Source organism: Herpailurus yagouaroundi, unplaced genomic scaffold (genome assembly GCF_014898765.1).
Source record: "Herpailurus yagouaroundi ecotype Mexico unplaced genomic scaffold, PumYag 100, whole genome shotgun sequence".
NCBI lineage: Eukaryota > Metazoa > Chordata > Mammalia > Carnivora > Felidae > Herpailurus > Herpailurus yagouaroundi.
Window position 1 is genome coordinate 84125218 of NW_024412391.1, and position 15313 is coordinate 84140530.

The 15313-nt window shown below is 43.7% G+C and overlaps 1 protein-coding gene across 1 annotated transcript in view; it reads right to left on the reverse strand.

Annotated features, from left to right (window-relative positions):
- Nucleotides 1-15313, reverse strand: part of SLC26A3 (solute carrier family 26 member 3) — a 47619-nt gene that overhangs the window by 3229 nt on the left and 29077 nt on the right. The window contains exons 9-20 of the mRNA XM_040472939.1: nt 12963-13110; nt 12751-12864; nt 12567-12644; nt 9109-9204; nt 8101-8207; nt 6945-7014; nt 6761-6853; nt 5357-5452; nt 4574-4807; nt 2441-2495; nt 351-493; nt 162-227 (exon numbers count right to left, since the gene is read on the reverse strand). Coding sequence (XP_040328873.1) covers nt 162-227; nt 351-493; nt 2441-2495; nt 4574-4807; nt 5357-5452; nt 6761-6853; nt 6945-7014; nt 8101-8207; nt 9109-9204; nt 12567-12644; nt 12751-12864; nt 12963-13110 — 1300 coding nt within the window. The remainder of the gene's footprint in view (nt 1-161; nt 228-350; nt 494-2440; nt 2496-4573; nt 4808-5356; nt 5453-6760; nt 6854-6944; nt 7015-8100; nt 8208-9108; nt 9205-12566; nt 12645-12750; nt 12865-12962; nt 13111-15313) is intronic.

A 15313-nucleotide genomic window follows, 5' to 3' on the forward strand; every position in this document is an offset into this window, starting at 1 on the left:
GGGTCCCTTTGAAAACTGGCATTGTTTCCATTTTCTAGGGAAGAAGCACAGGGGCTCAAACTAGTGCCGGACTTTCTGCAGCATGCTGGAAGAGGCCTTACTGCTTTTCAGCTTTGCTGTTCTGTTGTCCAGACAAAGCTACACTTGTTGAAGAATCTTACCTGACATTCTCGATTACGTAATCCTCCATTTGTATTTACGGTAAAATCAAATTTCGGTTGTTTTTCCTGAGAAAACCAGAATGGAATTATGGATTAGGAACATTTTTTTTTTTTAAGGTTGAAAAAGAAAGGCAAATGTAATCACAGATGGTTTTTATACAAACAAGAAAACCACCAGAGAGCTGGTACCTGACTGGAATTAAACTTTGAAGCACTGTAATCCTTCTTCATCAGAATGTGCAAAACAGCATCATGGATTGTTAAGAAGAAGATGGAGTCCTTGACTTCATCATCAAAAAAATCACACTGTACAAGCTTCTCGATGAAATCATCTAAAGAGAGGAAAGGAAGAATCACAGGAAGAAGCACCTGTGTGGCCACGGGCTTCTTCCTGAGACGGCAGATTTGAACTTCCATTCGCCAAGGTGCGGTTCATTTGTATTCGGTTAGGTGTTTGGGGATTGCAATGGTGTGATACCAGTGTGCCATTAGTTTAGTGTTTTCTGGAACAAAAGGATACTTTTTTTTATTATTTATTTATTTATTTATAGCTTTATTTTTGAGAGAGAGAAAGGGAGAGAGAGAGGGAGACACAGAATCCGGAACAGGCTCTAGGCTCTGAGCGGTCAGCACAGAGCCCAACGTGGAGCTCGAACTCACAGACCGTGAGATCTTAACCCGAGCTGAAGTTGGATGCTTAACTCACTGAGCCACCCAGGCGCCCCGAAAGGATACCTTTCTGGTAAAAGTCTACATTGAATGCCCCATTGTCAAAAGAATGAAGGAAAAGATTGAAATGAGGAAAGCTTTTTGTACTTCTTAGAAGAAAAGCAATCTGTTTTTGCTCTAGTTGGGAGCCTAGTGGATGCTCTCCCTGGCTAATGACGAGAACAGTGAGTGTGGCTTATAAAAAATTGGGGTTCTGCCAAAATAGAACATATGCTCATAGATCAGTGACATGCTCTTGTTCTGGATTGCTGGACCTGTTACTTACCATAGTCTGTTTCCTTGAAGCTGCTGTGTTCCATCAGAAAACACCTTCCTTGGCACCCTGCATCTTTGAGAAACCCCCTTCCCGTAGGCACTAACCAGCACTTGTTTGTACAGATCCCTCAACCAAAGATTACCTCATGTGAACTATGTGCAGAGCCCTGGCTGGGTAATGGGGAGGATGAAGAGATAAATTAGACAGACATATGAAACTCACCATCAAGGAAGATAGAACTTGTATATACACCTATAGTAATGAACGGAAAAGTGATGTGGAAGAATAAAGACAGAAAGCGATCAGAGTTTTTTCTTGAACGTTTTCTTGGTTCTTCAAATCATGACCCCGCGCATAGTAGATCCCTGGGGTTTTGTTGAACGAGCAAGACAGGTACAGAAAACGTGCTATGGAAATTCAGAGAGAGGAAAGATGGTTTCTTCTTGATGGGCGTCTGGGAAAACCTGACAGAGCAGATACCATTGCCAAGAATGCCCAGGTTTGGAGAAAGATGGAGGAGGGAAGCTACAAAGGCGTGGAGGTGGGCAAGTCTGTTCACAGGCAAGCTTCCGACACTGGCAAGACTTAGTAGTGCCTGCAGGGGGAGGAGACAGGAGCACAGTGTGGTCTCCAGAGCCTGGATGGGACTGTGTGGTGCGCAACGGGCAGGGAGGTGATGATCTTAGTTCAGGGCTAAGAGAGGGATGCCAGGCAGCTGAGGCAGCAGGACAAGACACTTTCAAAGCGATCTGTGATGATGGGGAAGGAGTATAATTGTTTAGTAGATTAAAGGGTTACTGAGCTCAACGGAGTGTTTTTAGTTATAAGCAAGCCTTGAAACTAGAACATATCTATAGATTTTACGGGCAGGAGCCAGTAGAGAGGAAAAACAGAAGATGCCAATTTCATGCCTCCCTCGGAACCCGGGCACTTGTCCCCTCGCCTTAAAATGCTTTCCCCCAAACTACTGTATTATGGGCTGAGGAATCAGGGGAAGGGAGGAAGAGAGAAAGCAAGCCTGCTTTCTCAGGAAGATGAGGGTTAAAAGTGGTTGTATCTTCACTCTTCTGTTGCCTATTGAAATAGGCCTCACCTTGTAAAGTGGATTTAATTACATATCAATACATCTAAAATATGAAGAGGCTATTTCTGTGGGGATTTCTGTTGGTTTGGCTACACGTTGGACTTCCTTCTTGATCTATAAACAAGCTCTATACTTTGGAGAGGCTGTCTACCTTGACAGTTCGCCATGAGCCTGAAGTGATTGTCAGAACAAAAAACCCAAACAACTTACCGTCACTTCCAACAATATACACATCTACGTTGATCCTGATAAATTCTTGCAAAAGCTGTTAGAAAGAAAATAGATCTTCCTTAGGGAACAGCGTTACTTGCGAGAAATATAAAGAAAACTCGTAATTATACCTTATGGGTGATGTGTTGGTTAAAGAACCTTTTACATTTTGAAAAACGACGATAATGTAAAGAGAAACTAAAGTTAAAAACGAGACTCTGGCAGAAGGAAATAAAACCGAAGGAAGGAACTCTCCTCCTCAGGGACAAGTTAAAAATCACCATTCTTGCGGGGAAGGACAACAGGGAAATCTTCTGCTTCAACTCACAAGATGAACTCTGATTTAACTTGAAAGCTGTTTCTTTTGGGGCGCCTGGGTGGCGCAGTCGGTTAAGCGGCCGACTTCAGCCAGGTCACGATCTCGCGGTCCGTGAGTTCGAGCCCCGCGTCGGGCTCTGGGCTGATGGCTCAGAGCCTGGAGCCTGTTTCCGATTCTGTGTCTCCCTCTCTCTCTCTCTCTGCCCCTCCCCTGTTCATGCTCTGTCTCTCTCTGTCCCCCCAAAAATAAATAAACGTTAAAAAAAAATTTAAAAAAAAAAAGAAAGCTGTTTCTTTTATGGGATGACCTTGGCCGGAGTTTTCTAGCTACACAGAATTAGAAAAAACCAAAGCCCTAATGACATCATTGTCCCTGCCCACAGTGACTAGATGTATCTAACATCAATGAACCGTTACGTTTTCCAGGTCTCTAGGCTAAGAATAAATACCAGTAGTGATGTAAGGTCATATAAAGGTAAGAAAAGTCGCTTGTACTATTGATCCGTTTAGATGATCAATAAATTATTGTCATCATCAGTGAACACCGAACTTCTACTAGGTTCTGAGTTAACAATTAGGGCTTTAAAAAATCACAACGCAGAGTCCCTGTTCTTTCTGCTAAACTGCTGGGATTGTGTGTGTGAGTGTGTGTGTGTGTGTGTGTGTGTGTGTGTGGTTTCTCCTTGAAAGCTAAAACAAGCAAACACAAAAACGGAGAAAGAAAATAAAAGGCAAGCAGTTGTGAGAGTTCTGTGATGTTAAGATTTTTTTTTTTTTCACGCTTGAGGGAAACAAAATTGATTCCGTTTTCTAATTTTGTATCCAGTTCACCCATGTTTAATAGATCTTATCTTAGCTCAGCTTTTATGTAGGCAGATTTCTGGGAAAAAAAAAACAAGAAAAAGAGTGGTAAGTGTGGAATTTCTTAAATTTTCTTTACTTCTGTTTGTGCATCTCCTTTGGAAACTAATTTATTTTGAAATGCTGACAGAACCATGGAAAGAGAACAGAGTACAACTGGAAGGTTCCGGTCCTATTTTTAAATCACATGTGACATCATTTCTTTCACATAGCTACTTTTTTGGCAGAGCGGTGGGGGCGGCGGGGAGCAGATTTTATACAGCCAACTGAAGTTTCTTTGGTGTATAATGGGTAAAGACAAAAATGAAAGGATCCACGAGTCCACTTTGGTCCAAGACCTTCTCAAATATTCTGTATTTCAGGACAACTTAGATCCAGTGCCCACAAGGGTCGGAAGGTCCTGCAGAACTAGAATTTGGTAGGAGTGTCTACTGACAATTTCAGCATACATTAGACATGTAGGTGTGGTTGTCTCCAAAATTATATGCCACTCTCCTGGGAAATGCTGTTTGAAAGACTTCACTAAACATGCCCCACCCCACTCCCTCTCTCTCCATGGAACATCCTGAGATGTAAATCCTGACGATTTACTTCTACTTAAGTGTGTATTATCTAAAGGAGCATCTTTCTACAAATAGAACTTTTTACCTTTGGTTACTGACTTTTTTTCCCATTTTTAAAAAAGTTTTTTTTTGATGTTTATTTATTTTTGAAAGAGAGAAAGAGATAGAGTGCAGGTGGGGGAGAGGCAGAGAGAGAGAGAGAGAGAGAGAGAGAGAGAGAGAATCCGAAGCAGGCTCCAGGCTCTGAGCTGTCAGTACAGAGCCCCAAAAAATCACAAGCCGTGAGATGATCTCGCGGCTCGTGAGTTCCAGCCCCGAAATCGGCCACTTAACTGACTGAGCCACCCAGGCGCCAGTGATTGGTTGTTTTTATTAGGAAAAAAGAAATTACCGTTTTGAGACCTCTCATTGAAGAAATGTCAAGAAATGACACAGCTGAAAAGTCGAGAATGAGGCTATGCAGGCTGATTTTAGGGACCATAGTGTTGAGAGGAAGGTCGGCATTCCAGTCTATCTCGAAAGGCAGGTCGGTGGTATTGATCGGTTGATCCAGTCCTTCTATCTGATTGTTGTCCAGCTCTTCGTCGGAATCTTTAAAGCCATCATTGGTACATATAATTCCTTTCTGCGAGAGAAGACAATATGCATGATAACTCTGACCAAGAAAAACAGTGCATATGTCAAAAATAACCAGTGGGTTTCTGAGGCACAGATTCAAAGTTAGGTCAAGCAATGACCTTTTCTCTGGAAAATAAACACTTTCCCAGGAAAACAAAAGTTTTAAGGAGACCCTCAAAGAAGCCATTTAAAGATATGACATCCTTGTTACCTAGCATTTCATTTAAAGAAATGGAGCCAACACCTTGAACTACTACGTTTTATATACCTTCAGCTATAACACCCAGAAATGTGGTCAAGAAACTTACTGGTTTCATTTCCAGGAAGTAGATCTGATTCTCACGGGACTAAAGAAGCCCTTAGGAGAATTAAGGAGGCCTAGAAGGTTTTTGAGAAAATGCTCTAATTTGGTCAAATTGTCAGGTGTATACATACACAGTCAACGCTGGGCTAAGGTTCTGTTGGTTCCAGGAATCAATGCATAGCTGAAATGATAACCCACGTGCTGTTAAATATAAAAAAAAAATACTTTTTCCCATAAAAAAAAGACATTTACTGGTGTCACTTGCAGCAAGCCTTTTTTCTGCAGTTTTCGGATTTTCTTCAAAGCTTTGTTGCGCTTGCGTAGAATTCGTAGTGGATTAAAGCCAACCTGAAAAATCCATTGCTATGTTACAAGAGTGCTGGATATTATACTGCTGAATATTATAGTGCAGAATTCTAATAACTGTAAGTGGGATGGGTTGGGGTTGGGGCACGTAATAAAGATACTTGTAATAAAATTTAAAAATTGTTCAAACGACGTCAGTGATGACATTGTGTCCGACTCTGGTCTGCTCAGGCTGTGTGCTGTTATCAACATGCAAAAACCTCTGTGCCGCCCCGGGTTTGTTATAAATTATCCATCAGTAGGTCTAAACTCTATTTAAATCTGTGTGTGTGTGTGTGTGTTTGGCTTATGCAACCCTTAGGGGATTTTATTTACTTTCTATTTGTTGGATATGGTGACACTTAATTAGTACTCTGCTTCTATGAAATTTTGATTCTATTAAACTTTATATGATTGTATTTTACGATATCTATCATTTTATGATTTTATAATTTTAGCATTAGATCTGAGGGCAACCTTCGTTTCCTCCTTTTCAAAGTAAATGTGTTCTGTGGCAATATTTAGCTCCAGAGTCATAGGGAAGAAGAATCACATTATGTAATAAAAAAAATCCTTGACAAAAAAATGTAATTAGATGGAAGATAAGATTAAGTGAAAAGGACAATATAAAAAGCCATATGAGCAATATAATAGCATCTTTGAAAAAAAATAGCTGGGTAGGAAAATATTTGATGCACGCCAAATGAATAATAATAGGGCTTAAGGCAGAAGCTCTATGCAAAGTACAGAGCAGACCAAAAGGCAGGTTAGAGAATAAGTGCTGATCTTTTGTTTCTTAACCTTAAAGGCTGCTTCTCTGTCATCTTCTCTTCAGCCCATCAGGGACATTCAGCTGTCCTTTGGTGTTAAATATTCATGTAAGTTACATTTACTCATTTCCATTTAGATCATAAATATTCACTTGCTATCCTGAATCTCTTCGATGACAGTCAAGTAATAAGTACTCTCTTGTTTCTGAAGTTGGTGCCTAAGGAAAATCTGTAGGTTACTATCTACGAAAACCCAGCAACCCCAAATCCTGTGATACGTCCTTTCATTCTATAGCAAAATTGGATAAAAGTTGGCTCTGTATTGAATCTCATCCAAAGGGCCTTACTTCCCAACATATGCCTGGGCCCCTTACAAGGTAGTTTCACCTGTTCTGGAACACGGGACAGAAAAATACTAACACAATCCGGCGTCAACATATGTGAAATCATTAACCCTCTGTTGGCAGAACAAACATTTCACTCCTAGATATTCAGTGGAGTTACAAAAAGTATATATACATGTAACAACTTCAAACCTTACAGCATCGATAAGTTTCTGCTTAAAGAAATGAATGTTTGCAAAGTAGATGGGAGATGGACACCTGAAGATCTTCACCCCTTCTGGTTCATACATCTGTAAGGCAGAGAAGTACTATGAGATGATGCCCATTGGGTTCATATTGATATCTTTCATCAAGTCGAAGTCAAAAATGAATCTTCCTTACGTCAGCGTAATCTTTTTTATTCTTATAGACGTTGCTCCTTCCAACATTCGCCAGTGTGCTGCATTTTGGACTGTAGGGGAAAATCAACACCAAGTGAATCACTCGTGCGTGTTTGTTAACAGGGACCTTTCCCAGCCTATCAAAGACGGCTCACTTTCAAAATTTAAAAGGCTGGGGATTCATCATGCCATTAGGCACCCTGGAGGGCGTTGCCCTCCCACGCCTCCTAGAACAGGGCCTCCCACTTACCACCTCCCACTCTACAAAGTGCTTCCATATGCTTTTGCTGTTTGGATCCCGAATATCACAGTTGTTCAGTGAAATAGACAGATGGGGTTATTTGTAGTGATAAGGACGTGGTAAAGCATAATGTTTTGCCTGTGACCACTTGGTTTGTCTCTATGATTGATGGGTCCCCAAGAAATGAGTGAAAACATAAATGAATAAGAGAGTGCAGGAACATTTCAACATAAACGTATTCCATCAGTCAGGTATTAACGTTAACTATACCACCTTCTGTTCTAGAACTCTTAAAGCAACCAAGAAGCCTGCTTCTCTGTCACACCATGTCACCTAACACAGGCTGAGTGACCACATGGTGGTGACACTGTATGGCAGAGATGTAAGAATCAGGAAGATGTTTGGACTGGACGTTAAGAATCAAGAATGCTAACTAGCTTTTGTGTCCTTTTCAGACAAGAGGCGACTTGGAGAAGTTCTCTAGTCCGGCTCCCTGTTTTTCAGGTGGGACACAATCTAGCAACCCCTAAAGAGGAACAGCCCTCCATTAGACGTGGAGAATCCCACAGTCTTTGTGGGAACACATTTCCATGTCCAGCAAGGCTAGGGCAAAGACATCAAACCTGCTCAGAGGATAATGACTTTCGGTTTACAGCTGGGCAAACAGGCTCCAAGATTCATATGATTTCTTTGAATTTGTGGCAAAGCCATTGGCCCACCAACAGCTGGTGGGACCTGGGCTGACGTTCTGGGGTCACCTTGAGGCGAGCGACGTGAGGAAGAACAGACTGGCCCATCTTGATAGATAAGCATGCCTGTTAACCAAACTACATTCCCCTTAATCAGTGACAAGTATTTTTCCCCTTCCAAGGGCAGGTTGAAGTCTGCAAGGATGCAGAGCACGACAAACACTCACAACTGGGTCCTGAACACAATGGTCAGGAGCTGGAATGCCACGCTGGCCGCCAGGCCCAACCCGAGTCCCAGGACAATGGCAAAGATGAAGGTCATGATCCATATCAGCTGTAAAGAGAAGACAACGCATGCAGCACAATTTACTCCGACTCAAGTCCAGTGTCTTAGGTCCGGAGCTCTGAGAAAGCATGAGCTTCTAAAGTCAAAGCAGAGGCTGGACGTGTACAGGACAAGGGACCTGCCTCGAGAGGTCATTTCTGTGGGTTCACTCGGAGCCGCAGAAACGCATGCAAATATTTTTACAAGTCCGAAGAGACTGGGTCCATTTCTAATCCCATCCCTGAGCCAGTTAAGGAAAGGACTGAGCCTAACACCGTGGAAACAGGACCTGTTGGTTACAGTCAGCAAACTAATGGGCAGCAAATTAATTTCTTACTTGTGGCCTGCTGTTTTAATCAATGGCTACTATCTGTACAAGAATCATAGCTTGCTCAAAGGGTGTTAAGATCCCCAACAATTATCTATCAGGAACTAAAGTAAACCAAGTGTAGCTGATTACTTCATTCCTGTTAAGTACCGTAGGAGATGTAAGCAACCTTTTTATGCCCCAGACTTTGATCCTGATAAAATTATGGACTCTGCTTCTCCTCCTCGCAAGGCATGCCAGGTGCGAGGGGAGCCTTTCTAGAGTATTTCCAAGAGGAATGTTCAGAATTTAAATTCCTCCCAGATCCTCTGGAAGCGAACGTGTGATCTAATGAAGAACAGGAGTACTAGTGTTTCATGGGCATTTCCTACTTGCAAGTGGCTCGTTCTTTTAAATTCAAATCCCTGAGGATGATCGTTAGCGTATGCAGTTTAAAAGCAGCAAGCGAAATAAGCTCAGTTATTTGAACAGACGTAGGCAAACAACATTGCACTTAGCTTACACTACGAACACGCACTTCCCATCAGCATCAGGACGGCGTCCCGATTCCTCCCTCTTTCAAATGTCGTCGCCTCTACTCACACAATCGTATTTATCCTTTTGCCACAGTCTTCGTATTTCTGTGAACTGCATCAGCATTCCCTTCAGGTTCCCAAGTGCTAATGCTGCCAGGACAGACTGCAAAAAAAACATTGAGCAGCAGATGTACTGAAAGATAATCAAAGAAGCCATGCAAAGCAAAGGTGAAGGCTGTAGATAAGTTGTGTCCTTTAAAGGGCCTCGAAGCCTATCACAGAACACACCCTTTTCCGGTATACAGTGCCATCAAGATGCACCAGGTCTGAGACTCTGACCTGTTCCCAGTCATGGCTTTGTCTCCACCATAGTGTCGGCTTCAGGCTATGGATGGGATGAAAGCACTTACTAGCCTGTCCTTTGGGACAGAGCCAGGCAGCTCTTAAGACCTACACCTTGAAAAATTTTTCCCAAAGATAACCTGTTTGGTGATGGGGAGGCAGGTTGCTTTTTGTTAAAAACAAAAACCAAAAAACCTTGGGAAGCTTGGCACACCTGGAATCGTAATTCAAGCCTTTGATGATGATCAGCATTCAGCCATTTGTTAAGAGGAAGCTGAGGTTAGCCGAGATTTGAGGCACCCTCTCTGGCACAGCATAAGCCATGTCTGTCTTGTTCCCTGCTATATCCCCGGGACCGCCCGGACTGGTAAACAAATGCATATAGGATGGGTTTTGATACTTATTCGGTGAGTGAGTGGATATGCTAATGAATTAATATTTCCCAATATTAGCCAGCCCTAACCACTCATTAACACGACCTCTTTTTTTTTTTTTTTTTTAATTTTTTTTTTCAACGTTTATTTATTTTTGGGACAGGGAGAGACAGAGCATGAACGGGGGAGGGTCAGAGAGAGAGGGAGACAGAGAATCGGAAACAGGCTCCAGGCTCTGAGCCATCAGCCCAGAGCCTGACGCGGGGCTCGAACTCCCGGACCGCGAGATCGTGACCTGGCTGAAGTCGGACGCTTAACCGACTGCGCCACCCAGGCGCCCCTAACACGACCTCTTTTAAGAAACCCTGATGTTGATACAACTTGATTAGTAGATTCACGAAGAATGATCTGGGTGGTAAACTCTCCTCTAACCCCAGCAACACTTGGGGCTTCTGCTTCTCCAACATGAAATCATTTGTCTTGCAGGAATTAGGATCGTTCTGGTAGAAAAAAAACAATGCGGACTAGGCAACCATGCTCTCTTCCTTGTTTGGACTTTAACACAACGGTAGGAACATGCTCCCACCCCCACCCCCCACCCCCAATTCAAGCTGTTCGTTCTGAATGGACGATGGCATTTGTGTATCGACCGCTGTTATGCCATCACAGCGCAGTGGGTGAAGAAGAGCCCGACAGCTTTTATTTTCCCATCTGAAAGATAGTTTGACTGGTCTGGGTGTTTTTTGATTTTCACAAGTAACATTCAGAACGTAATAGCTAACCGGTTAATTTTACTCACTGTGAGAACAGAGGCCATTGTTTAGGGCACGAAATAATGGCCTTGGTGGCATGAAAGGGAAATTGCCAGTTAAAAAAAATGGCGAAAACCGAATAGAGCCTGTAATCTAGTTAGCAGTACGGTTTTGTACTGGTTTTGGTAATGTACTGTGGCTACATAAGATGTCACCACCGTGGTGGCCGGGCGAGGGGTGTGCCGGACTCTGTACGATGTGCTCTCCCCCCCTCACCTGGTCCGTATTCCACAGAGAAACAATTTTGAAAAATTTTCATTGAGATCCCTACACAACAGAGCGCTTTCAAAAAATAAAGATTACAGAGCACTGAGAAGCCATAGAAAGGAAGAGGGGGGTAATATTAGAGGGAACCAGGCATCCATACTGCGGTTGATATAAAGCGTTAAACATGGATGAAGGGTTTTGAAGTCCGCTGATCCTTAATCAGCACTCAAGAGACATTTATCATTAGCTACTGGCATATTTCCTATGACACGGAGAAGCAAGCCAGCTGTTCCAAGCAAACAGATGTTGCACGCACAATGGCAGAACGTGTCACATGGATCCTTTGTAGCAGGGCCTTTGATTCAGGCCCTCGGTGTGCTTTATTCATGAGAGAGAGAGGATTTTAAATGGCAATTACTTCTTGAGGTTCTCTATCTCGATGTGCCCAAGCGTATCCACGGGAAAAGCACAGTAAGGCAGAATTCTCAGTGGGGAGGGGGGCTGTATGCGCACTTGTTTCTATTGAGATCTACATTCTTCTATTTCTTTGAGGGACTTCTTGATTCCTTTGGAAATCAGTTAGCTCGTGGAGAAGGCACCTTTTTGGCCAATAGTACTCTGCAATGTTTGAAGACAGATTTGGCCAGTGGGGCTCTTTGGCACAACCACACTGTTTGTCCAGAAACCTGGGACCATTGTCACTTTCCAGCCACCAACCAACAAGGAAAAAGGCCTAGATACCAACCAATAAACACTGGGGGCCCGTGTCCTACCTCTATGCCCTTTGTAGTCAGAAGTGTAATATAATGTTTATAGAGTAACAACAATACGACGGTAATAATATCAATAATAATGGCTGCCATTCGTTACCTGCTTGCCCCGTGCCAGGCCCCGGGCTAAGTCCTTAATGTACAATATTTCATTTCGTTTTCACAGTGACTCTGTGACGCGGGTACTGTTTCCCTCCCTATTTTACAAACGGAGCACTTGAGGTTCGGAGAGGTTAAGTAATTTGCCCCAAAGCACACAGAGAATAAGTGCCAGGGCCGGGATGAGAAAAGTAGGCCTACAGGACTTGAGCGCCAGGGCTCCGTGGAGCACCTCAAAATTATATGACCACCACGAAGAGCAACGCATTTACCATTGTAGGTCTCCTAGAGGTCCTCTCTTTCCCAGGGCCCGCTGCTGTTTTTAAAAATCTGGGTGCTGTCGCAGGTTGCAAAGCACGAAACTAAACCTTCAAAGATGACAGCAGAGATGGACGAAGGAGCACGAGGGTGAGGATGGGAGGCCTGTGTGTGGCGCTCGCTTCCATCCTGCAATCACCCGGCTCCGGGCTTGGAGTCCAGACTAACTCCGGGAGCTGCAGGGCGGATCCCTAAGGACGGTTGTGTGGCTGGTAGCACCACTCCCGGAAGCTGATAGCGGCCCAGCTACCTCGGCCTTTAGGAAGATCTTCACTCCCGTCAATGCACATGGAGGCTGCGGTGCCAGTGTGTCTTCCCGTCCAAACATTAGTTATATTCGGGGCTACGGACACGCCGGAGGGTAGAGTAGATAAGGTAGCTGGGGCATTTTGCATTCCTAACATTCATAAAATGCCGCCAGTGGAAAAAAAAATAAGTATTTTTGGCCCACGAGTATTGATTAGGAAGAGTGCTTGAGAGTCTGCAGCGAGCTCATTTTCCCATTCAGTTTGTGCTTCCAGAGTTGAAGAACCAGGGTCTTGGATTCCTCCCGCAAAGCGGAGAGACAGAGAGAGAGAGTACCCAAACGCAGACAGGCGTTACCTTTTGTAGTGGCTCCAGAAGAAATCCAATGGATACAATGACAATCAGAACGATGATAGCAGAGAGAAGCCCAGCAATCTGTTAACGACGAAAAGATGCTCATCATGGAATTGCCTTCTCCCCTGGCTTGGATTTCCCCGGCACAATCGCCAGGGGGGCCCTGGCAGCAAAGACCCTGAAATACCTGTGTTTTGCCTCCAGTGCTCTCCTGAACCCCCGATCTGGAGAGGGCAGTACTCGCGGCAAAGCCTTTGAATGATCCACTGAATATGTTACTCAATCCCAAGGCTATTAACTCCTGGCAGGAGAATGAAGAGGAGAATCTTTTTTAGAGGTGGCACCGTCGAATATTACTTAGAGTGGCCAAAGGACCCCCAGCATAGGTTGTAAACTTACCTGATTGCCATCAATCGGGTAATCATACTTGAGGGAATAGACGCTGGCCACCGAGAAGGCCACCACAAAGCCAACAATCGCGATGCCGAAGCTATCCCCGATGGTCTCTTGGAAAATCTGCATGTCGGGTGCGCTGGGGGACTGAAATCTGAAAAGGAAATTGAGCCGAGTTTGAATGTCACCAACCTACTAATAAACCTTCAGTGGCATCCATTTGCCCTCAGGAAAAGCCCGAATTCTTTAGCAAGGCCCCCATCTCTCCCTTCCCCCCTCAACTCCTGCTCAATCGCTATCATTTCCCAGAATTTATTCTCCAGCAATACCAAGCTTTTTTGTTTGTTTCTCAAAGGCATCACCTGTACTCTTAACTTGGAAGCTTCGAATTTGCTGTTCCTTCTGCCCGTACCATTCCCCTCATCCCGCTCCCTCCCTCCCTCCTTCCAGAAAGTCCTCCCTCACCACCAAGGTCAGGGTTAGTTGACATTCTCCAGGCTTCTCCAGCTCTGGATGCTTCCCTTCCTTATCCCTCCCCCCCCCCCCCCCCCCCCCCCCAACTCCCTACCCCAACACAAAGCAGGGACTATGACTACTTCATTATTCTATCACCAGGACTGAACATTCTTCATGGCGTACATCATGGCATACGTCAATAATCGTCTGGCGAATCAATGAATGAATGCAGTCCAGGCTGACTTTTGTCTCACTGTGGAGTGTGACCAGCAAGAATTTAGCACCACCACAAACTTTGGAATCTGTTATCTTACTGTTGAAAAGCAATGCTGCCTGATTTTGATACAAGAATGTCAATCCAGTCCCATGATAACGGTGCATCTGATATTTTGCTAGTATAGCCACACCATAAGGTACACTTGTATCCCTCTAAGCTTCATGCAACATGTCTTAGATCCCACTGGTATTGTTACACTGGATTGAAAAGCATCACCCGTAATCCCTCCAAGAGTCATCCATGGATGAAGGTCTTTGAACGAACACAGTTCAAGACAAGGGAAGCGAGAAAATCTCCCCTCCATTGATAGCAATACCTTTCATGAAAAGCTGTTCGCAAACACATGGGCCTCGGACTCTGCCCTAGGTTCCACAGAACTCCTAGAGCCAGCTATAGCCCCGATGGAGAAGGGCATTTATAGTGACGTAGTGGTCAGGGAAACGTTCAACTCAGAGAAGAGCCGTCTGTGTTTGTACCTCATGAATTTAGAGCAGTTCAGTGATACTTACTAATTGTATTATAAAAGGTACAAGTATCTCCAAGTCAACGCCAATTTACTGACATGCTCAACTCCTGTCAACATCTGTTTCTGACCTAAATCTTAATGAAAGTAGGTTTATTGGATCCATTGGACAATTTCCTACTTGCTGTTCATATTTTGTGATTATCTGTGCTAATATACTTTCAACCTTAATCTTTAAAGAAATTTTTTTATGTTTATTCATTTATTTTTTAAGAGACAGAGTACAAGCGGGGGAGGGGCAGAGAGAGAGAGAGAGAGAGAGAGAGAGAGAGAGAGAGACATAATCCGAAGTAGGCTCCAGGCTCTGACCTGGCAGCACAGAGACCGACGCGGGGCTCGAACTCAAGAGCCATGAGATCATGGCCACGAGATGAGCCGAAGTTGGATGCTCAACCGACTGAACCACCCAGGTGCCCCAGCTTTAATCTTGAAGAAGTACCATGACCACAAATTCTGCAGCTACCATGAATCAGAAAGTTAGCTTGGAATATTGTTTTCTACAAAACAAACCCCAAATCCATGATACAATGAAGATTTGCGTTTTATACCAAAATAACCAGAGGCCTGCTATTATTCTTGTGTCCTGGCCTCTAAATACCTTAGACAGAGTGGTGTGGTGGAGATTTACAGTCTGAAAACTTGGATTCAGTTCCTGGCTCTGCTACGTACCCTTGCCTGAGCCAGTTTCCTCGTTTGTAAAGGGAAGATAATAATGGTTGTTTTATTTACTTCATAATTTTGGGGCAGGGGGGTCAGATAAAATAATGAATACTGTTAGAACTATTAGAATACTAATAGAACATGAATACTATTTACACACTGTAAGGTACGAAGTGCCTGTTAGCTATTATTATAAGATCCCTCTGGAATCAGAATATGTCCTCTGTGTCTCCTTTACGGCTTCGATGATCACTTTCTTTCAGTCAGTGAGTGTGACCTCACAAAATCATTTCTGGGGTGTCATACTTATTAACAGCAGCTGAGCAATAATTAATAATCATTGTTTTCCAGGTGTATTCTTTCTGCAGTCATCAGAAATTTAAAATGCCCACTCGGGGTCCTGGATGGCTTAGTCAGTCGAGCTTTTTTTTTTTTTTTTTT